Below are 25811 nucleotides of genomic sequence, written 5' to 3' on the forward strand. Positions count from 1 at the left end.
TGATCCTTTAAGATCTTCTTCGCTATTTAAGTCCCTTGACATGCTAAACATACACTCACTCCACACATTCTCCTGTGCAATCTACATGTACAAAACCTTGCTCCTAAATGCTAGTGTTGATCTGAAACTTTTTCACTATTTATTTAATAGAACTAATGAGCACCATACCGGAAATAAATATCGCTTATATATCCTCAGAGTAAGACTAAATCTGTGCAAACACTCCACGCAAATAAAAGGGCCCAGTCTTTGGAATTTTCTCACTGATAAATTAAAAAAGTTTCCAAACCATGCCTAGTTCAAAAGTAAAATAAAAAAAAAGAACCTTATTTCATCCTCATAGTTTCCAACATGGTGCTTCAAACTCACACTGGATCTTTTACAACCCCTACTTGCCTACATTTTGCCTAATTCTTTAAGTAAAAGGAATATTAATCAAAACACAGAGCATTAGCATTAATTAGTGGTTTTACTTTATTACTTTTTCATGGTACAGGCAAACACTTGCTAAGAGAGGTTTTTATAGAAACTTAATAAAAGGATATCCTGACTTCATTAATTACTTTACCCTGACTGACATTTATAATTATTTAAGCCTGGCTGGCAATGTTTTTTTTTTTTAAATCCTGGAAAATCACAAATTTTCCTGAATTTTGGGGGTTTCTCCTCCTCCCCCATATCTGGGGTTGATGAATCATCATCTAGCTGCTGTATTCCAGATTCTTCCATGTCTGTTGTCTTGTCATTAGCAGATCCAATGCCATTAGAATCTAGAAAAGATAGAATATATATTAATAATAATAATAATAATAATGGAAAAAATATATAATAAACTTATAATTAAAAATGAGAAAATTCCATGTTATAATTCGCTCACATCTATAACTAAAAATTTAACTGCAAGCATCAGGAAGAAGGGCTCCAATGTTGAAGCCGGCTGATCAACTATGAACCATTACTTTTTGCTCTATAAACACTGGCCAATAATAAGGTCAGTGTTTTCTGCTATACAAAGTATCTAGTATGGCAAACACACACTTTCCCAAGGGAGGAAGGTATTAAATGTTTGATATGCAGTACCTAGAACACCTGGAGTCATAACATAATATTGGACACAGTATTGTTTTCTAACAGGAAGATGAAGTGAAACAAATATACTTAGTTTTCATGATAGAGTCACAGATATATTACAAGAAAAGGTTGTTGGATTTACTGTCTATCTAAACCTAAAAAAGCTTTTGACAGTCCCACACAACATGCTGTACACTACACACAAGGGGCATAACTAGCTGACCCTCCAAAGAATACCTGATCAACCAGGCTGTGATTCATTCGTCAGGCTACGAGCAGCCGCGTCAAACAGCCTTGTTGACCAGTCCAGCAACAAGAAGGCCTGGTCGACGACCATGGGAAGGCTAAGCCCCGGAAACACTTATAAAGGTAAGGGTGGTTTTAGATAGTAAGCTACTGCCAGAGGAACAAAAAGCTCCTCTCACATAGTAAGAGGAGCTTGTGCATTACTTTACAACTTCAGACTTGCTTTTAATTATAAGGATGGTGAAAGACTAAAGAAAATGTTCATGACTTTTGTGAGACCAAAACTGGAACATGCAGCAGTTGAATGGTACCCAAATCTCAAGAAGCACATAAATAAACTTGAAAAGGTGCAACGGTATGCAGAAAAACATGGCTCCTGGAACTGAAAAACAAAGAGTTACGAGGCGACACTAGAGTCGTTTAACATGCCATCAGTAGAAGATAGAAGAAATAGAGGTAATATGATCACCACTTACAAATTACTAACAGAAATTCTTCAAATTGATATGCTATATATGCAAATGCAAATATGCTTTGCTTACTATATTAACCTGCAATTTTAAATGGGATACATGTACTGTATTGTGATTTGTGTATTTGTACTCAATGAATTTGTGCGCCCCTTGAGGGACTTGAAGTGGAGGGGTGTAGAAATAGCCTAAGCTACTCTATCACATTGAGATGTATTTTTTTTCTTGTCTCAATAAACTTACTTGAACTTGAAAGAATTACCACGTAACAAAAGTAGGACCCCTTGAGTATTTAAAGAGTTGGTTAGACATATATATGAATGAGATTGGGTGGATATAAATAGGAGCTGCCTCATATTGGTTAATAAGCCTTCTGCAGCTATCTTAATCATGTTCAGTTTTCTGCCTTATTCAAAAGTAAAACCCCAAAAAAACTAATTTCATCCTCATTTACCTACCTACCTAGTGCTTCAAACTCCCACTGTATGTGTGTGTGTGTGTGTACTCACCTAATTGTGCTTGCGGGGGTTGAGCTTTGGCTCTTTGGTCCCGCCTCTCAACTGTCAATCAACTGGTGTACAGATTCCTGAGCCTACTGAGCTCTATCATATCTACATTTGAAACTGTGTATGGAGTCAGCCTCCACCACATCACTTCCTAGTGCATTCCATTTATTAACTACTCTGACACTGAAAAAATTCTTTCTAACGTCTCTGCGACTCATCTGGGTACTAAGTTTCCACCTGTGTCCCCTTGTTCGTGTCCCACCTGTGCTGAAGAGTTTGTCTTTGTCCACCCTGTCAATTCCCCTGAGAATTTTGTAGGTGGTTATCATGTCTCCCCTTACTCTTCTGTTTTCCAGGGATATGAGGTTCAGCTCCTTTAGCCTTTCCTCGTAGCTCAATCCTCTCAGTTCCGGGACGAGCCTGGTGGTATACCCCTGAATCTTCTCTAACTTTGTCTTTGTCTTTTCTTATTTTTGAAATATGAAGTTCAACTTTGTCTTTGTGTGTGTGTGTGTGTGTGTGTGTGTGTATATGTATATGTATATGTATATGTATATATATATATATATATATATATATATATATATATATATATATATATATATATATATATATATATATATATATTTATTTATTTATTTATTTATTTATTTTACTGACCTCTAGTCAATGGTGTCACAGAATCATTATGTTCAACTGTGAGTTGGTTTAATTCTGCAGCCTCCAACTTCCTCTTGCGATCTGAAAATAAAAATTTCTATTATAATTTAATTATTAAATTATCAGCAAAAATATGTTGGCAATATACCTTTCATGGGAGGTGTGCTTATCATGTATTGGGATGTGAATCTGGCAACAGGCAAGGTAAAAAGGAATTGCTTTTATATTCAATATTTAACATTTAAACTTATTTTTAGCATAGAACAGTAATATAGTATATAATATAAGTTTATCAGTTCAGATAATAGTGACCCCAAATGTATAACAATGTGGTTAAGAACCTTGTATGCATAATATTTTGTCCAACTAGTCAGAAAAGTTAAACATGAAATGTGAAAGGAAAGGAAAGCAAAACTATGAACTTCATATCCATATATATGATCCATATATATATGATATATATATGATATATATGATCCATATATATCCATATATCCATATAATATATACTTCATATTACACTAAATAATGTTGTGAATAATGAATTAAAAAAAGTCCACTTATGGATGTCAACGAACCAACTAACATTAAACATCGAAAAGACTTACTACATCTTATTTGGAAGCAAATCATCAAGTGCAATTCAGCTACAGATAGACAACATTAACATCAGTAATAAAAATGATGGCAAGTTTCTTGGCCTATTCCTAGACAAGAGACTCAACTTCAGCACCCACATTCAACACATAACTAAGAAAGTCTCTAAGACAGTTGGTATACTCTCCAAAATCAGATATTATGTTCCTAACTCTGCTCTCCTCTCACTATATTATGCACTAATCTACCCCTATCTTAATTATGGTATCTGTGCATGGGGGTCTACCACTGCAAACCACCTTAAGCCCATCATCACACAGCAAAAATCTGCTATCAGAATAATATCTAACTCTGCTTTCAGACAACACTCAGCTCCCTTGTTTAAATCCCTAAACTTGCTAAATATTAACTCCCTCCACACATTCTCTTGTGTCAACTACATTTACAAAACCCTGTTCTTAAATGCAAACCATGCTCTGAAACTCTCCCTGGACAGATGTAATAGGACCCATTATCACCACACCAGAAATAAATATCTCTTTGATATCCCCAGGGTCAAACTTAATCTGTGTAAACACTCTATGCAAATTAAAGGACCTAGTCTATGGAACTCACTCCCTAGTGAATTGAAAAACTGTAAAACTTTTGCCTTATTTAAAAGCAAAACCAAAAAGTACCTAACTTCATCTATTTAGTTTCCTACACTAAGCTTTAAATTTGCTCTGTACCTAGTGTTACCCAATCTCCTAATTTTTATGTAATATCAAACAACCTTATCATTGTGTTCATTGCTGTCTTCTTTTATGTGCTAGCCATATGCTGTATTGTGACTACCAATTTTTGTCAACTACCATTCAAGCTGTCATTGCAATCAATCTTATATTGTTTCTGCTGTATTGTGCCTACCAATTTGTTGTCAACTACCATTTTAAGCTGTCATTGCAATCAATCATAGCTACCTATGTGCTTTAATATACTGTACCTATAATTTTCTCTCATCTTTTTTTTTCATTCCATGTAATCTGTTATCATTTTTTTGTCTATAAATTTTTCAAGTATTTACCTCCTTAAAATTTTCTTAGATTAAGGACCTGCCCGAAACGCTGCGCGTGCTAGTGGCTTTACAAGACTGTAATTACCATATTTGTATCCTCACATTCCTTATGTACATTCTTGTATATGCATAAATAAATAAATAAATAAATAAATAAATAAATAAATAAATAAATATTTCAAAAATAAGAAGAGCAAAGACAAATCCTAGAGGGTTATTTTATTTATTGCATTAAGGTCTATGCATTATTTTTATTACATTATATTAAAATATATTACATTAGTATATGCAATTATATTATATTAAATTATATTATATAATATTGCATTAGTATATTCAATACAGTACTTACACAAATGGAAGATATTGCTTATTGATTTACAGTCTGCTGCTGTTAGGCAATCTGCTGGCAAAATGCCTTGAGTAGCTTTATGGAGTCCTTTTTTGTAATAGATGAACACGGTTTCATACCCAGCACCACGCATTTTTGCCATCTGAAAAGAAAGGGTAAAATCCTAATGAACAAAAGGCCTCATGACGATCTCGTCTTCATAAAGACATATCTCTTTTGAGAAAGATCAACACTGGGGGATTCTCATACTCAAATTTCCTAACACTTTGGAGGATATATATCTACATTACTTCTTTAAGAGGGCCAGATGTAACAAACCAGGAGCAAATATTTAAAGATCACCAAGCCACAATGTAGGATAGGAAACAGGTGTTTTATATATAGTAGGCATCCATCGGTCTCGGGAGACTATGGAGTTGTGCTCTGGTGTCAGCCTGGTCAGGAGTGGCCTCACCAGGGCGCAAAGCCAGGGTAAGTTGATTCGGGGGAGAAGCTGTTACCCAGACAGCAGGATTGTATATGTGTGTGTGTGTGTGTGTGTGTGTGTGTGTGTATGTATGTATGTATGTATGTATGTATGTATGTATGTATGTATGTATGTATGTATATATGTATGTATGTATGTATGTATGTATGTATGTATATATATATATATATATATATATATATATATATATATATATATATATATATATATATATATATATATATATATATATATCTATATATATATATATATATATATATATATATATATATATATATATATATATATCTATATATATATATATAATAAGCCTTTTGCAGCTATCTTAATCATGTTCAGTTTTCTGCCTTATTCAAAAGTAAAACCCAAAAATACCTAATTTCATCCTCATTTACCTACCTACCTAGTGCTTCAAACTCCCACTGCATGTATGTGTGTGTGTGTGTGTACTCACCTAATTGTGCTTGCGGGGGTTGAGCTTTGGCTCTTTGGTCCCGCCTCTCAACTGTCAATCAACTGGTGTACAGATTCCTGAGCCTACTGGGCTCTATCATATCTACATTTGAAACTGTGTATGGAGTCAGCCTCCACCACATCACTTCCTAGTGCATTCCATTTATATATATACATATATATTATTTAATATAAGTGAATTCAATATAATATATTCAGGAAACAACAGTTTTACCTGCTTCTCAATGGCTCTGTAAGCCCGGGAGATGTTGTTTCGTTCTGCTACCTTCTTTCCAATAAGGAGGAGAGATTCTTCCATTTTTTTTTTGCTTTCCATCCGACGAGCTTTAAAGTTGTACCCACATCTCTGGCATTTTGTAGACCGCACATGAACACATTCCTGGCATTCTGTGCATCTCATTAGGAATTTTCCTTTCAAACCTACAATGAAATACTTCATATTAAAATATTTTGTTTCCTAGAAGTAGCCTTAACTCTCCATATATATGTTGCTTAATTGAGAAACTGTACTTGCGATCAGTCTCTAGCCTATTGTTGACGTGACAATGTGCATTTAATTTTGAACCTACCTCATTAATACTAACTTGCAGAGATAAATGAATTATGGGTTTTAGTCCCTGAGTCTGCCTGAGGACTAATTTATCGGTATATCTAATGATGTTTTGTAACTAGCTCATCAAGATTGTAACTTGCTTAGCTAAATGAATTGTGGGGTTCAGACCCTGAGCCCATTATATGTGACTCTGTAACCCTTTCCACTACCGCCCACAAGATTGGTATGGGGTGCATAATAAATGAACTAAACTAAACTGTTTGTATGTGGAACACTGCAAATTCATACTAAATTAAAACCTTCTAAATAAAGTTTGATGTTATAATTGTTACCTTTTGAAGTTGTTGGCTGGGCCATGACCAATAGTGCCAATGGATCTCAAAATTGTTGAATAACAATGGAAGAGGGCCACTGCTCTCAGACTTATTGGCACCCATAGACGCACACCGCTACCATGTGCTGTAAACACACACCAGCATTCATGACCCCAAGAATGAAATAATAATTATTTATTTGCCATATAACAAGTTTATATATATATATATATATATATATATATATATATATATATATATATATATATATATATTTATATTTATATATATATATATATATATATTTATTTATTTATATATATATATATATATATATATATATATATATATATATATATATATATATATATATATATATATATATATATATATATACAATACAATACAATACAATTTTATTTAGGTAAGGTACATACATACAATAAATTTTTACAAGGATTGGTTGACTTATAGGTAGAGCTAGTACATACAATGCCTAAAGCCACTATTACGCAAAGCGTTTCGGGCATGATAAACTTAATAAATGACAAGCTTAATACTAATTATATATATATATATATATATATATATATATATATATATATATATATATATATATATATATATATATATATATATATATATATATATATGTGTGTGTGTGTGTGTGTGTGTGTGTGTGTGTGTGTGTGTTTCATTGAATATGACCGCATATTCTGTATTTATTATTTTCTGGTTTAGGGCTTCTATCCCTCTAACTATTTTCTTAGCTCTATCCCTCTAACTATTTTCTTAGCATCAGGGGTAATTGAAATAGGAGTTCTCCAAAACTCATTTTCGTACTTTTAAGGTGAAGAAAAGAAGTGATTTACTATAGAGTGTATTACACTTATTTATATAATTTGCACAACGTTTCGAACCTCCATGGTTCATTCTCAAGTGAACAGATCTTACAATACTAGTTGATTTTATACCTGCACTGGGTCAGGTGATAATACAATAAAGGTGAAAACATGGGGGGATACCTAAGGGATAAATGTGAGGTGAAACATAGAGGTAACTGCAGAAGGCTTATTGGCCCATACGAGGCAGCTCCTATCTAAACACAAAGATTAATCCAGTGTAATTGGTCTATTATGTTGGACATTGTCTTCTGTGTTGGCATCGATATGTTCTTGTCTTGTCCTTACTCTCTTGGTGGGTAGAGTAAATAGTTCCGTGATTTAGGTGTTCATGGTAGGTCGCTCTATTCTTATGTGAATTGCCTCAAGAATTTGTAATCTTCTTGCATCTTGGGTTTTGTCTATTATGCAGGTATTCTTGTTCAACATTCCTCTTGTTAGAGTAATGTCATGGGCTTGTCTCATGTGATTCCTAGGGGCACCGGATTGAAGATGGTACGTCAAACGCCTCGTCAGCTTGGTCGACGGCATACCTATGTACTTACATTGAAGGTTACATCCTTCGTGGGGGCAAGTGTACATGTATGCAACGCTTACATTGGGATCAAACTCAACCCCTCAAAGTCAAAGGCCATGCCCATAAAAATAGCGAAGCCCAACATCCAACTCACAGTACAGGGTCAACCAATATATAGAATGGGTCGACACCTATCAGTATCTAGGAATCATCCTGGACACACACATGAATTTTAATGCTGAGGTCACTTACTTGAGAGAGCGAACTGCGGCCTGGACGGCAATCCTCAGGTCGCTAACCTCCCTTTCTGGAAGAGCCAATCTGCAAGTCCTTCGCACATACTATGTACAGGCAGTCAGATCAGTGATCGATTATACCGCACCTGCACTCACAAATCTATCACACTTTTCATGTTGCCTTTTGCTTCATTGAATTTATTCACATAATATGCAAGTTTTGCCTTTCTTATGATACTGGTAAGCATTGATGAGTACCTTTTAGCTACTTCCTTTGAAACTAGGCCAATCCTAACTTTCTTTTCATATTCATGTTTCTTGTTGATTGAGTTGAGAATGCCACTTGTGAGCCATGGATTGTTTAATCTTTTGTCAGTTACTTGCTTGGTAAGAAGGGGACAATGAAGGTTGTAGAGGCTTAGAGTTTTGGAGAGGAAGAGGTTAGCTAATGAATTTATATCATTTATATCACTAGTATCATCAACCCAAACTGAGCTGTTTGCCATACAACAGGCATTTGCATATGTGATTGCACAAAACACTCAAAATGCAATCATACACACAGACTCAAAAGCTGCACTTCAAATACTAGGACAAAAACAGTGGAAAGATAATGTGGAAATAATTACCACCATTTTGTATCTTGGAGCAGTCGCTAAAGGCAAAGGACTCAACATAACTTTAAACTGGATCCCATCCCATATTGGAATCCCATTAAATGAAAAAGCTGATGAAATTGCTAAATTGGCAACTCATCATCCAGTGATACATAAAACAATTCAACCCAGCCTAGAGAACATAAAAAACATCATCACCAAAAAACTCTCACATCTCAACAAAGCCTACCTGCACCAGAGAATAGCTGAAGGTTCGCCATCTGCAACATGGTATCTTCAGGCAACCAAATTAGAAAGGTTAAATATCCCAAAAGGAATCCACAGGGAAATAGCAGTTAGGCTATATAGACTACGTCTAGGTTACAGATGCAACTGGGAGATTGGTGAACCCCGACAGAGAGAGTGCATCTTCTGTCAAACTGTCACAGAAAAGCCATTACTTCACTATCTTCTGGAATGTGAAGCAAGCAATGACCTTAGAAGAGCTTTAAGAGTTCCTGAATCATGCAGTGGCCACCCTGAAGCCATCAACACAGCCACTCTCCTGGTCAACAAAGGTGTCCAGCAGCTGGACACCCCTCATAAAGACTGTGAAACAGTATCCCCAGAATTCTTGAAGCAATTCACATAAGAATAGAACAACCTGCCATGAACACCCAAATCACGAAACTATTTACTCTACCCACCATGAGTGTAAGCACAAGACCAGAACATAACTTTCTCTCTTCTCCCTTTTTCTGTTCATTGTCTGCTCCTACGCTCCCTTGCTATCCTCTTCTTATTCTTATTACTATCTCCTTCTCATTCGGTGGTTATAATAGGAGCTGCTTCGTATGGGCCAATAGGCCCTCTGCAGTTCTTATTATTACTACTATCCCCTCTACTACACCTTACTTTGTTGCCAAGAGCATATAAGCAGCAGAATAGCAAATATTAACTAATCTACTTTCAAGTGTGGTCTAGAACACACTTGCGAGATACTGTACCGACTCTCAGTGCGCTCAACTCACACCATTGTTCAGCAAGGTTTCACCTACATACGTCTGTATGCTCGACTAAATATGCCACATATAATCAGGATTCCTCCCTTATGTTGACCAATCCACACACTAGAAAATGAAGGAATGACGACGTTCATTCGTCCTCCAGCACGGCGAATGGTTGGAAGTCCTGATGATATATGTAGGCAGTCTTTTCAAAGTCTTCTTACGACCCCTGTCCTTTATGACACTTCAGGACGAATTTTTACTGCTGCTATTTCTATTGAAAGCTTTCTATTCTGCGTATTTCAGCCTCAAATACCCGTTGCCTCCATCTCCCCATTTCTCTCTCTTTCCTTCCCCTCTCAAGCAATCATGAAATGTGACACCCAAACCTTGCCCGAAACGCTGTGCACATTAATGGGTTTAGGTATTGTATGCACTAGCTCTATCTATAAATCCAACATTATGTTTGTAACTCATCTATGTATGTACATTTACCTGAATAAACATTTTGACTTGATTTTTTACCATCCCAAACAATAAAGCCCAGTACTTGTCCTCCATACCAACTCAACTTTTAAATCACACATCAATACACAACACTCGAGTGTTTAAGGTATTTTATATTGAGAGTATGCATGCCTTTGTATTATGAAATCATATTGATGTGATGTATCATTGAGAATTGGATTTAATCAGAGGATTCAGTGGTATCCCAGGTGGCATTAATTTTCACAAAGTAGTTGCATGGTGGTCTACAGTGCTAGCTTGAGAGTACCAAGTGAGGGGTTCGAATCCTCCTCTTGGCTACCACTTTTTTTTTTCCAGTGATAGTTTCAGAGGGTTGAGAAAAACACAGCATGAGGAAAATATTTTAATATAATCCAGTTTTATTGTATTAAAAGACAAAAGTATATGCATATAAAATATTACTTTAGTTTATTTATTATGCACAACATACCTATCCTGTGAGTGGTAGTGGAAATTTTTAGAGGCACATAATGGGCTTATAAATGAACAACAAAATTCATGTAGTTATAAGAATCTCTGTAACTAAGCAACATAATTTGTGTGGTCAATTCATGTAACCAAGCAACAGGACAAAAGTAAGTAAGTAGAAATTTAAAAATTTAAAAGCCTATCTTGTATCTATTTGTTAAACACAGAAATCACAATAGCGTGATGCCTTAAATCTACGATTGAGGTCAGTTGAACTCCCGGTTGGAATTCTTTTGCCATGTCGTAACAAAGTCCATTAAGGCTCGTGTGGGATCCTCTCGGACATAGGTTCGAACCCTCATCATGGCCCTTGTGGATTTGTTCATTTGTATCTATTCATTTTGTAAATACATGTCTTCATCTTCATCACTTTCTAAGAGCTCCAAGAAAGGCTCATAGACCTCATTTGGCTGGTAGGAACTAAATAAATGTTTGGCTTCAGTAAGCTTGTCAGCACATTGCTTTTGACCCTGCTTGAGAAGAGCCAATAATCCACGTTTCTCTTCTTCTGACAGAATTGGGTTTTCAATGGTGTACGTGTTAGAATCCTGGAATATAATATTTAAAACATCTTAAGAGTCAAATATATACTGTACCTATTTAGTTGTACATAATGCAAATATATAAAAGTATAGATTAAGTAAAACAAAAGGATACAAATAATAATAAAAGCCATATTCTCCACAGTACCACTCTTGAAAATTTAAATGTTTCATAGTTTAAATGTGAAAGGTGATGGCAATATTACTCTGACTAATTGAACACATTTAAGTGAGTTGAGTGTTTTGAAGATCTAAATTGCAAAAAGTATTTTGAATTTCTTACCTTGCAGAGACATGAAGGGAAAGAATCACATTGTAATTCTTGAATATACTCGGATAGTTTGTCCCTTTTCTTTTTGTAGTACTGTAACCATGTTATCATTTCTTGAATGGTGAGTGATTCCTCCTCTCTACATCTCTTCTGGAGCTCAAACTTTTCCATTGCACTTCTTTTTTCAGTCAGGGACACTATAATGCAAAATGAAAATACAGTATGTGATTGACAAATTATAATAATGGGAATCATTTGTGAATTAAACATCATTAAAAATTGTATCTATAAAATTTACCTTTAGAAAACAAACTCAATTTAATGGTATTGCAGTCTTTCCATATATAAAAGTAATATTAATACAAATAATATATAAATATTTGAAAATGCTGAGAAAACTAATGAATCATTAGATCTTGTGTAAATACCACTTGTGTTTTGATGAAGCAATAAATTGTGCCATGGAAGGATGCCTGTTAAAACATCTGCTTCAGACAAATCCGGATGGTTCTGATTGTAGATTTTTATGAGATCTCGTAGTTTTTTTTTCTCAACTTCATTTTTGTTTCTCAATACAGCTCTCATTTTAGATGAAACTGTAAAGTTTCAGGTTGTTATCAAATATTTGATTTGCACCAATAGTATTTTACATAGAAAAACTAATTTAACAACTGTGTACTGTATTAATGTTTAGGTTTCAGTGAACAAACAAAAAAGCAATTAATGTCTACCTGCATAAGTGGTAATCTGATTTTTGCGATGCCTTATATTCTCTCCATATGCCTCGATCGTATGCTCAATGTTATTGGCAGAGGATCTGTTATTTAAGGATCTTGCAATGATCAGTAATTCTGATCTCCATTTCTCAATAACAGATTCTGGGACATTAAGCCTGTGAATCTCATTTGAAACTGCTGCAGCTGTCTCTGTGGCCTATTTAAAAATAAATGCCATCATATTTATTGTAAAATTTATGTTCAGAGTTAAACGAAGTCTTTTGAACTATCCTTAGTGCTTTGTCAAGGTCTGAGTATGTGTTTTTCAGATTCAGACCTTGACAAAGCACCAAGGAGTGTGTGAAAGACTTGGTGTAATTCTTTACATAAATTTCCCAAATACACAAGTGGGTTTTTATCCAATTTTACTTTGTCTATGAGAAGAAAATACCATTAGTATCTTATAATAAGATTAAAGATAAATAAAAACATGTATATACACTTGATTCATTGTATAGAACAATTGTATATTTATATATAATTCTATATTTTCATTGTATAGAACAATTCATATGTTAATACCTTTCTGAATCTGGCAACTAATGCCCGAGGCATTCCATTAATTTTTCTGTGATTCCAAAAGAGTGCCCCCTCTGTCAGTTCTTCTGTACTCTCTGTGGAAATAAATTTAGTTATTCATTGACATTTTAATACTGTGTGTCTCAAAATACTGATTGGAAAGTAAAAGGATGATGATATTGATGCTGTCTTAAGTGGAATGAATTAATTGTTATTTCAGAGGAAACAAAGAACTCAAAAATAGTGGTAGAGTAATAAGATTAAAAATATCAGGATGTGAAAGAAAGCATAAAAACAGGGACAACTTGATTTTTCAAACAAGGATTATGCATGTATATGTTGGTTGCATATGAGTATAATGCTACTTTATATGAGCCAAAATGCCTTTCTGCAATTTCCTATATTCTTATATTATCTTATAACATTATCTGGATATATATAACCATCAAATATTACCATTGTACTGATTTGATTGAAAGGTACAAAATTTAGAGCTAGATTAAACAAAAATTAACACATACCAGCTTTAAGCATGTTCTTAGTATTGTTGTTATATCTTGAAAGGTAGGAAAATACTTGCTCTGCCTCCTCCCCAGATGTCAGGCCACTTCCTTGTTGCCACCGCCCTCCATACAAAACCTTTGACATAATAGCATAACGTTTGTTAAAAACTACCTACTGTATTAACAATTTGCATTTAACATAGATAAATCCTTACATATAAGTGTTTAAAAGAAATTATATTTTCCAACTTACAGTAAAACGAAGTCAAAATATTATTACAGTATTTGATTATTTACCTGACAATACCAAGAATGTCCTTTGGCATGTAGGACTCCTAAAAAAGGCTTTCCTTGCCTAAGTGAGAACTTCTGTTCTCTTGATGAAATCTTTAAGGCCCATGGCCAGTATTTACAGATGATATCCTGGCATATGAAGGACACATTTTGTAAACGGTTCATTTGCAAATAGTGGGCATAACTGTAGAGCTCTCCCTGATACATATTTAATGCAGCAAGAATAATTCCATGTCGACAGGAAGCCATGCTCATGCCAGTTTCATCCAAACTTCTAAATGAAACAGCTTTATTTTTGTCAGCTTTCAATGTCGACACTCCACACATATGGCTACTCTGTTGGACAAAAGTAAAATTATATATATATATATATATATATATATATATATATATATATATATATATATATATATATATATATATATATATATATATACATATATATATATATATATATATATATATATACATATATATATATATATATATATATATATATATATATATATATATATATATATATATATATATATATATATATATATATATATATATATATATATATATATATGCGAACAAGCCTGAATGGTCCCCAGGACAATATGCAACTGAAAACTCATATATATATACATATATATATATATATATATATATATATATATATATATATATATATATATATATATATATATATATATATATACACATATATATACATATATATATATTAGTCATATATAAATGTAATTTTTTTTTATGTAATATTTTTCATCATTCAATATGCATTCCATATATTTTATAGATTTTTTTTAACATGATATAGTTAGGAACCGTCCAATTAATATACATTATTGATAATGTCTCAAGCTAATATATAAAGGTACTCTTCAAATATTGTATGGGTAAAAACCTGGTATTAGGTCTTAGGTTTCTATTTAAAAATCTATTTTTAGGCTTTCGAACAGATGTAAAAATATTCTTACTTGAGTTTTAAGGTTCTGAATAGTGGAAACGTGATCTTGAACTTCTTTGCCACAAGCGAAGATACCACCAGAATAATATGAGTTTCTGGTCCCTCTGGAATGATATTAAATTAATGAATGTTCATAGTGTGAGACATTTTGATGACAGTTAAACATCATTTCACTTAAAACTAATTCAACTACCCAAGCTGGCATTCACATCATAATCCCTCCTATTCTAAATGAATGTATATAGTGAAATAAATATTTTTTAATTAGTAAAGCCTAGGTCCAAATAAAAAAATTCAACTGAAGTTGAAAGGCAAGTAATAAAGGTGTAATCAGTTAACAATTAAAAAAATTCTGATTAAAAGTTGCATGACACTATATAAATATTATACAGTGCTGTGTTTATAGTACTACAAACATATTACTACACCTTACATTATACCTTAACAATAATGAGCAGCATTAAATATTTTAACTTGAATATTTACCTCCCAACTTTGTTGTAACAATACAGTTTCTTGTTGCCATCAATATGTACAGCCACAGGTGTTGTATCACATGCAGGGCACCCCTTGTCAAATTCTCCTTTTATTCTCCCAAGTTCATACTGATGGAAACGCCATTCAAAGAAGACTCTTTTTGTTGTTTCAAAATTGATGGGACCATGCTAAGATGTAAAATGTGTGTAAGTAATTATCAAAAAGTGCCATGTTAAACAACAGACTATAAATACCTGCAGGAAATGAAAATATACTTACATGAGCATTACATAAAAAGAGAAATTGTTAAAGATTGGTAATCCATTTCCATTTCTTATGATATTAGACATATATAAAATATATATTTAGAATATTCATGCTATTTATTAATTTAATAATATTTAACCCTATTTCTTAAATAATGACACTGCATTTGCTTAATAACAAACTTAGTTTTTAAGTTTATACACCAATTTAATACTTGCACTATTAAAACAGTAATGGTATGAAAACTTACACGCCCTCGAGAAGCACCAAATAATTCCAGTGCACTAACTAATGCCTGAAGAGAAGTTCCAGGGCTGCTTCTCTTGAGAAAATGCCAGGAATCCAATAGATTTATGCTGTAGAAAGTGCTACTATTTCTTCCAGTTGAATAAAAACCAGACTGGTGCATGGCTTTCCCAAGTTCTTGATCTACATATCCGCACTTGCACCTAAATATTGGGGTATACAGATCATACCTTCCTGCCCCCCACAAAAAAATAAAAAAAATTGAAGTAAAACAATTTTATTTGGCAAGGGATTCAAGTGTGGCTATCAATATATGTGTAAACCAACCCATAAACAAGTCTCTGTATGGTTATAAATACGTATGTGATATAAATACGTCTTCATAAGTGAAGATACAGTGGTAAAGAGAGTGAAGTATAAATGGTTATATTGATGAAGACTGTAGCCTCGGTCACCTGAGCAATGCCAGCTACCAATACTAGTATCAAATAAATGTTTCTTAAAGTAACCTACCACTTAAAGTTACAAAGATGCACAAATTATTGGAGCTTAAAGTTGTGAACTTGCTCTCACTGCAGTTTGGGCAGGAATTAGGTGGATGTGCTGGTACAACAGGCTCTGGTAACAATTAAATTTACAAGATCAGCTATGCAGCAAAATAAATACATGTTTCAATCATTTCATTTTAAATTACTAATAATTTTTTTAGCATTAACTGGAGTTACATGAAAGATTTATATTTAATAACAAATAAAAATTCATTTATTTAACTAAAAATCTGTAATTAATGAGGTAATCAATAATTAATGAGGAAAATGACCAATACAAAAACTACTAAAAAAATTACATGAACTAAATAAAATTTTAAAACACTGCTTGGTTCAGGATAGAAATGAGAGTATAAGAAACAGACTACAGGTACATTACTTACTCCAGTGAATGACATTCCCATCTGAACACACAGTTTGTGTTGGGTCTAAATCCTCGAAGAACCCATTTTTCCAGCAGAATCGCTGGTGGAAAGGCATTACAAAATGCTGCTGCTGATCACATTTATGACACAAAAAATGAAAGCAGTCTTCACATTTTATGCTTGCCTCACAACTTCTACATTGTACACAACATTTGCCTGGTTTTCCAAAAAATAATGTAATTATGTACTTTGAATGGTAATATTGGATTTAGAAATATTGTATACCAAGTTTAAAAATGAGAAACATCTAAGTGTATTCAGAGATTGACATTAATCATGCATTTCATAATTACATTGAAATTTATCCATAATTACACACTAAAGATGTTATTTACCTTTATCTGGAACACCCAACTTTGACAATGTCCAGCTAAACAGCATTGACCTACGTTCTCCCCATTTAACCTCACTATTTTTTCTTCTTTTTTGCCAATCAGAAATGCTTGCTTGAGATTCATAAATTTCCTCCAGTTCTGCAGCAAGTACTTTGAAATATGGGATTCTAAATTAGTCGGGAAAATCTTCAAGAGCAAATAGATGTAATAAATAAAAGTGTATTTTATACATATTATATAAGCATCTAGAACAACTGACAGCTTTCAGTAATGTGTTAGTTAGACTATGATATATATATATATATATATATATAGTAGATACTAGGTACTAAGATTATATAACATTACATAGTTCAAATAGGGACGTACCAGAATTCAATGATTTTGGTGTTTGTTCTGCAGCTGGTAAATATGTTTGAGTATATGTTGGTACACTAGTTGAGAAGTCAGAACTTTGAATGTGTGGAGGTGAAAGAGAAGCAGGCAGAAGGGCTGTTTGGCAGAAAATCAACCTTTAAGTATGGTAATTCCACAACACTTTATCTACTTTTAATTTGTAAACTATCTACATTTTTTTGCTGTCTATGACCATCGCTGCCCCTATCTCCACCGAACACCGGTGTATTTGCGGCTATGCAAGGGCAGACCAATATGGCAGCCATGGCCTAATCTGTCATAAGACACAGGGAAAGATTGCCAGATATGAAGCAGTCAATGACATTATCAAAAAAAGTTTGGCTAGTTTGGTTCAGAAGTAATACAAACAAAGAGCAACGGTTTCAAGTTCAACAAACCAAAATGTAGGGCTGACAACAGGAAATTATTTTTGCCCCAGAGGGTTATTAACACATGGAACTGCCTACCCACCAGAGCTGTAACTGCCAAAACTGTGCTGAATTTCTAAATATACCCAAAAAAAGATCATAAAGGCAAATGGGGGGAATTTCGACAAGCCGCGGGCTTCCTGTACTCTTCTAGGCTACTAGAGTTTGTGGCATTCAGGTAAATATCTGTTTTCAAAGGAGAAGTTGACTATAACCTTGGATTATCTATAAACAAATTTTGAATAATAAAACACCAAAAACCTCAATAATTTTAAGTCTGAGGCAAAATGAAATCTACACTAGCAATTAAACCTATCATTATACTATGATATAGGAACACACAAACATGGGTCATGGAATAAATAACTAAATAAAAAATTACCTTCTGATAAGTTTGAACGTTGTGTTTGATTGATTTCAATAATCCTGCAGTAATTTTCTCCTTTTCCTTTCTTGTTTGAAGGCTTCAGATAATTTAGGTCCTCAATATTTAAACTTCGCTTCATATATTCACATTTTTTCTGGAGAGCCGATTTTATTTTAAAATATTCACGATGAAGGTTCTCTTTAGCTAAAATTGCTAGTGTCTGGAGACCTTCTGTTAAAAAAATATACATTCTCAATAGGATACATTATAACTGTAGCAAGAGAAGCTACATTAAATGTTTTGATGTAATTGTCTAAACCAATAATCAAAGTGATAGAAATTATAATGGGATGATGGATTTCAAGCCAATTATGCTGAGCAAAGAAAAAAAATTCTGTTGTTATTGTTAAAACAAAGACTTACTGTATTACACAAGGTTGTAAACTTTGATATTAATGTATTATAAAGGCCATAATCAAATGATTTTATAAACAATACCATCATTATTGTCTGGAGTTATTCTTGGTACATCTGGTAAGTAAAGATAGTTTTCAGGAGCCAAGAACGAATCTGCCAAAAAAATATTGGACGTTGTACATTCCAATTTGTTACAATAGCCTAGTACTGCATACTAATACAAATTAAAAACAAATTGGAAATAATAGCTAGGCTAACCTAACACAATGACATAACACATCTTTATTTGTAATTTTGTCAAAAGCTGATTAAATGTTTTTTTACCTGCTAGTATGCTGGCTGGGGTCGATCTTCCAGGCATATTTATTCTACTGACTTGTGGTCTTAATGCTGCCGCAGTAAAAGGATTTGTGACAGACATTGTACTGCTTTCTGTATCATCTACCTATTACAAATACAAATACAATTATTTATTGAGGTAAAGTACATACATACAAGGTAAGATACAAAAGTAGATGGATTTATAGATAGAGCTAGTACATACAATGCCTAAAGCCACTATTACGCAAAGTGTTTCGGGCAGGAAAAACACTAAGACTAAAACTTAATACTAAAAGAGATTAAAGTATAAATTGTGTTGAGAAAAAATAAAACAAAAATGGAAAAAAAGGGAGGGGAATGGGGGGGTGAAACATGGCAGAAAAAAAGTAAAATACAATTTGGTCAACAAACAGCATTGTTTTAAATAGAAGAGATGGGTTGACATTTTGGGGGTGAGGTAGGTTACATTGAGTTAATTAGCTAGTACTTAGTTTTTAACTTAAACTGGTTGGGAGAGGTACAGTCTTTAACATAATTGGGAAGGCCACATTCGAGGTCCCTTGATTTGTAAAGCATTTCTAGTTTAACTAAGTCGTACTCTTGGAATATCAAATAGGTATTTGTTTCTGGTGTGGTGCTCATGGGATCTGTTACAACCTTCTAGGAAGCTTATTATAAAAAACATAATTGATAAAAACAACATGCTGCATACTAAAAACGTATTAGAATGTGTATACCAATATGCAGTAAAATATATTCTTCCTACACATAACAAGCAAAACTTTAATACTGCAACAAGTTTTTGAAAATTATTTAACTAAACAGCAATGAAACATTTGCATTCTTTTCAATTAGTAAAATATTACATATGAAGGAATTATTTACATAAATGCCGGGAAAACTTTACATACCATGCCCAAATCTAGGATCTTCTTCTTCTTGATAGTAGGTGCAGTTTGCATGAAGGATTTGTTCTCCCGATGACTGCAAAATGTAGGATCACGTGTGTTATTGTTTTTGAACGAATGATCACATGTTTACATTCATTGCGATGAAACTAACAACTTTTAATTAAATACAGCTTTTTATATCAACTGTTTTACTTAAATTATTTTCTGTTATAGGTTCTAAATATAACTAATATTTGCTTCTTTCTTATGCCATTTGTAATTAATGTCATAAAGCTTTATCATCTGAATGCACCAAACTGTGCCTTTTCATATTTCCAAACTGAAGTCGAACACCCGAAAATGAATATATCCATGAAAACTGAATCACGTCCTACTATTTGGAGAATTGTTAGTTCTTTTTCATACTAATATGTCTAGTTTGTGTCATATAAGTATTCATCCCGATGGTTGGTAAATATTGGTGAAACAGAAGGATAAAAGTCAAACATCTGTTAACTTTTCTTTTAAAGTACTGTATAGCTGGAAAATATTAGGCAAACCTTCGACAATCTGCCGATTTCCTTTCCTCTTCAAGGCTACTATTGTTAGTGTCTGTCACGGTAAACCTATGTAAAATCGGATCTTTTTTTTCAACAGGACCCTGCACTAGAGTTGATATTGGGAGACGCTCTGCTTCGTGGCTGATGGATTAATATTTGACTGCTAGTCAGGACTTGAGCATTGTTAATTACAGTTACACTCTGTTGGAGCACTAGACGGTCAATGGTCGTCGTTCTTCTTTATGATAGGTTCAGTTTATTGTTTAGTCACGGGAGACATCTCCCGTCAGGCAGGGTGCGATCGCACCTCCACAGATCTCCAGTATCATCTACTGTCACTGGTAATGGCTCAGAGAGGGCATCCACTTACGGGCAATTCATGGCTGTGCCACCTTTTGGGTGGCTTAATCTTCATCAATCACCAATCAATCAATCTATTGTTTAGTGGCCAGTATTATTCAGTTTATTGGCCAGTGCGTTGGCATCAGTTCTCATTGACGAACGAGCAAAAATTAGAAGGATTTAAATCGTAATATAAATAGTTATCTCATTCCTTCTTTCCTTTGAATGTCAGTGACTGTGCTTCTGCTATGCTTAATTGCCTCAAAAGCGGCCAATTTTCATGATACCTTAAATTATAAAGGCAAAATTTGGGCCGAGTATAAAAGTATAAGCAAAATTGACTGAGTATGCGCAAAAATTAAGAAAAGAAAACAGCACACCCGTTACATTAAAGAAAACGTATTCCTCGTTTCGGGGAGAATATTCTAGGGAGGCCAGCCGGTAACTGGAACAGCCCGGTAAGTGCATTTATGTACTAAATACGTAAGTATGAAAATGTACTTATTACACTTAGTATTAAAACGTACTGTCTATTCGGAGGATGGGTTGCGCATATATATGAATTAATACCCATGGACTGAAAATTCACAAAAACGTGGAAAACGGCAAAATATTGCCTAATTCGATGATATTTTGTTTAAATCACATAAAGGAAAAGGGGATGATAAACGTCAAAATATTGCTAAATTCGATGATTTTTCGTACGGAACAAAATGCAAGAAAACTTGCTTAAAATGCTATATTATGCAAAATTCTGAGATTTCAAGGCCAAATCACATATCGTGATACTACATGAAATAGTATCGAAATATTGGTAAAAAGGAATATATTTATGTAATATTAAACTACATGAAAAACGTGAAAAAAGTCACTATTTAACCATATTTGAGGATTTTAATTTCAAATCATAGAGCGAGGTTTCGTATTATTTTGATCCAAGAAAAGACAAATGACAATGTTGTTTCCAATACAAATGATAAAAACAATGTGTTTTCATTAGAATTAACTAAAATGTTCCTGATTTTCCGTACATATTACTGATGGAAGATGTACACGAAAATCGCTCTATTCCTGCTGAAACGTCGATATATGCAATAAAAACAGAACTTCTCCCCTTTTCAATATCTAACTCAGTATTTTAATGAAAAACAAATAGTTGATTGAAAATGAAGTATTTAAGGTTATTATCTAATCAATTATGTGTTTGCGTCATTTTTATCGTATATATAATGAATTAATACTCATAGACTGAAAATTCACAAAAACGTGGAAAAACGGCAAAATATTGCCTAATTCGATGATATTTTGTTTAAATCAAATAAAGGAAAAGGGGATGATAAACGTCAAAATATTGCTAAATTCTATGATTTTTCGTACGAAACAAAATGCAAGAAAACTTGCTTAAAATGCAATATTATGTGAAATTCTGGGATTTGAAGGCCAAATCACATATCGTGATACTACATGAAATAGGATCGAAATATTGGTAAAAATGAATATATTTACGTAATATCAAACTACATGAAAACGTGAAAAAAGTCACTATTTAACCATATTTGAGGATTTTAACTACAAATCATAGAGCGAGGTTTCGTATTATTTAGATCCAAGAAAAGACATATGACAAAGTTGTTTCCAATACAAATGATAAAAATCAATGTGTTTTCATTAGAATTAACTAAAATGTTCCTGATTTTCCGTTTATATTACCGATGGAAGATGTACACGTAAAACTGCTCTAATCCGGCTGAAACGTCGATATATGCAATACAAACCGAAATTCTCCCCTTTTCAATATCTTACTCAGTATTTAAACGAGAAACAAATAGATGATTGCAATGAAGTATTTAAGGTTATTATCTAATCAATTATGTGTTTGCATCATTTTTATCGTATATATATGAATTAATACCCATGGACTGAAAATTCACAAAAACGTGGAAAACGACAAAATATTGCCTAATTCGATGATATTTTATTTAAATCACATAAAGGAAAAGGGGATGATAAACGTCAAAATATTGCTAAATTCGATGATTTTTCGTACGGAACAAAATGCAAGAAAACTTGCTTAAAATGCTATATTATGCGAAATTCTGAGATTTCAAGGCCAAATCACATATCGTGATACTACATGAAATAGTATCGAAATATTGGTAAAAAGGAATATATTTATGTAATATTAAACTACATGAAAAACGTGAAAAAAGTCACTATTTAACCATATTTGAGGATTTTAATTTCAAATCATAGAGCGAGGTTTCGTATTATTTTGATCCAAGAAAAGACAAATGACAATGTTGTTTCCAATACAAATGATAAAAACAATGTGTTTTCATTAGAATTAACTAAAATGTTCCTGATTTTCCGTACATATTACTGATGGAAGATGTACACGAAAATCGCTCTATTCCTGCTGAAACGTCGATATATGCAATAAAAACAGAACTTCTCCCCTTTTCAATATCTTACTCAGTATTTTAATGAAAAACAAATAGTTGATTGAAAATGAAGTATTTAAGGTTATTATCTAATCAATTATGTGTTTGCGTCATTTTTATCGTATATATAATGAATTAATACTCATAGACTGAAAATTCACAAAAACGTGGAAAAACGGCAAAATATTGCCTAATTCGATGATATTTTGTTTAAATCAAATAAAGGAAAAGGGGATGATAAACGTCAAAATATTGCTAAATTCTATGATTTTTCGTACGAAACAAAATGCAAGAAAACTTGCTTAAAATGCAATATTATGTGAAATTCTGGGATTTGAAGGCCAAATCACATATCGTGATACTACATGAAATAGTATCGAAATATTGGTAAAAATGAATATATTTACGTAATATCAAACTACATGAAAACGTGAAAAAAGTCACTATTTAACCATATTTGAGGATTTTAACTACAAATCATAGAGCGAGGTTTCGTATTATTTAGATCCAAGAAAAGACATATGACAATGTTGTTTCCAATACAAATGATAAAAATCAATGTGTTTTCATTAGAATTAACTAAAATGTTCCTGATTTTCCGTTTATATTACCGATGGAAGATGTACACGTAAAACCGCTCTAATCCGGCTGAAACGTCGATATATGCAATACAAACCGAAATTCTCCCCTTTTCAATATCTTACTCAGTATTTAAACGAGAAACAAATAGATGATTGTAATGAAGTATTTAAGGTTATTATCTAATCAATTATGTGTTTGCATCATTTTTATCGTATATATATGAATTAATACCCATGGACTGAAAATTCACAAAAACGTGGAAAACGGCAAAATATTGCCTAATTCGATGATATTTTATTTAAATCACATGAAGGAAAAGGGGATGATAAACGTCAAAATATTGGTAAATTCGATGATTTTTCGTAAGAAACAAAATGCAAGAAAACTTGCTTAAAATGCAATATTATGCGAAATTCTGAGATTTCAAGGCCAAATCACATATCGTGATACTACATGAAATAGTATCGAAATATTGGTAAAAATGAATATATTTGCGTAATATCAAACTACATGATTAACGTGAAAAAGTCACTATTTTACCATATATGAGAATTTTACCTTCAAATCATAGAGCGAGGTTTCGTATTATTTAGTTCCAAGAAAAGACATATGACAATGTTGTTTCCAATACAAATGATAAAAATCAATGTGTTTTCATTAGAATTAACTAAAATGTTCCTGATTTTCCGTTTATATTACCGATGGAAGATGTACACGTAAAACCGCTCTATTCCGGCTGAAACGTCGATATATGCAATAAAAACAGAACTTCTCCCCTTTTCAATATCTTACTCAGTATTTTAACGAGAAACAAATAGTTGATTGAAAATGAAGTATTTAAGGTTATTATCTAATCAATTATGTGTTTGCATCATTTTTATCGTATATATATGAATTAATACCCATGGACTGAAAATTCACAAAAACGTGGAAAACGGCAAAATATTGCCTAATTCGATGATATTTTGTTTAAATAACATGAAGGAAAATGGGATGATAAACGTCAAAATATTGCTATATTCGATGATTTTTCGTCCGAAACAAAATGCAAGAAAACTTGCTTAAATGCAATATTATGCGAAATTCGGAGATTTGAAGGCCAAATCACATATCGTGATACTACATGAAATAGTATCGGAATATAGGTAAAAATGAATATATTTGCGTAATATCAAACTACATGATTAACGTGAAAAAGTCACTATTTTACCATATTTGAGGATTTTACCTTCAAATCATAGAGTGAGCTTTCGTTTTATTTAGATCCAAGAAAAGACATATGACAATGTTGTTTCCAATACAAATGATAAAAATCAATGTGTTTTCATTAGAATTAAAAAAAATTTTCCTGATTTTCCGTTTATATTACCGATGGAAGATGTACACGAAAACCGCTCTATTCCGGCTGAAACGTCGATATATGCAATAAAATCAGAACTTCTCCCCCGTTTAATATCTTACTCAGTATTTTAACGAGAAAGAAATAGTTGATTGAAAATGAAGTATTTAAGGTTATTATCTAATCAATTATGTGTTTGCATCATTTTTATCGCATACATATGAATTAATACCCATGGACTGAAAATTAACAAAAACGTGGAAAACGGCAAAATATTGCCTAATTCGATGATATTTTGTTTAAATCACATAAAGGAAAAGGGGATGATAAACGTCAAAATACTGCTAAATTCGATGATTTTTCGTACGGAACAAAATGCAAGAAAACTTGCTTAAAATGCTATATTATGCGAAATTCTGAGATTTCAAGGCTAAATCACATATCGTGATACTACATGAAATAGTATCGAAATATTGGTAAAAAGGAATATATTTATGTAATATTAAACTACATG

General features: G+C 32.8%; 2 protein-coding genes and 1 long non-coding RNA gene across 3 annotated transcripts; all 3 read right to left on the bottom strand.

Annotated features, from left to right (window-relative positions):
* Positions 1-450: 450 nt before the first annotated feature.
* LOC138358656 (uncharacterized) lies at positions 451-14088 on the bottom strand. Its single transcript, XR_011225503.1, has 3 exons — positions 13947-14088; positions 2954-3034; positions 451-770 (listed from the first exon to the last, which is right to left on the bottom strand). It is a non-coding gene; the product is annotated as an uncharacterized lncRNA (long non-coding RNA).
* On the bottom strand, positions 10921-13241 carry LOC138358655 (uncharacterized). The gene is made up of 4 exons (XM_069316721.1): positions 13150-13241; positions 12280-12447; positions 11864-12048; positions 10921-11586 (listed from the first exon to the last, which is right to left on the bottom strand). Exons 2-4 carry the CDS (start codon positions 12434-12436, stop codon positions 11371-11373), a joined length of 558 nt encoding a protein of 185 aa, XP_069172822.1. The 5' UTR covers positions 12437-12447; positions 13150-13241; the 3' UTR covers positions 10921-11370.
* Positions 14089-15398: 1310 nt separating the features above from the next.
* On the bottom strand, positions 15399-20524 carry LOC123761009 (uncharacterized). The gene is made up of 9 exons (XM_069316691.1): positions 20055-20524; positions 19147-19267; positions 18904-18975; positions 18421-18636; positions 17584-17706; positions 16838-17035; positions 16420-16524; positions 15911-16140; positions 15399-15581 (listed from the first exon to the last, which is right to left on the bottom strand). The coding sequence occupies exons 1-9, from the start codon at positions 20103-20105 to the stop codon at positions 15399-15401; spliced, it is 1299 nt and encodes a 432-aa protein (XP_069172792.1). The 5' UTR covers positions 20106-20524.
* Positions 20525-25811: the final 5287 nt, after the last annotated feature.

Source organism: Procambarus clarkii, chromosome 85, assembly GCF_040958095.1.
Source record: "Procambarus clarkii isolate CNS0578487 chromosome 85, FALCON_Pclarkii_2.0, whole genome shotgun sequence".
NCBI lineage: Eukaryota > Metazoa > Arthropoda > Malacostraca > Decapoda > Cambaridae > Procambarus > Procambarus clarkii.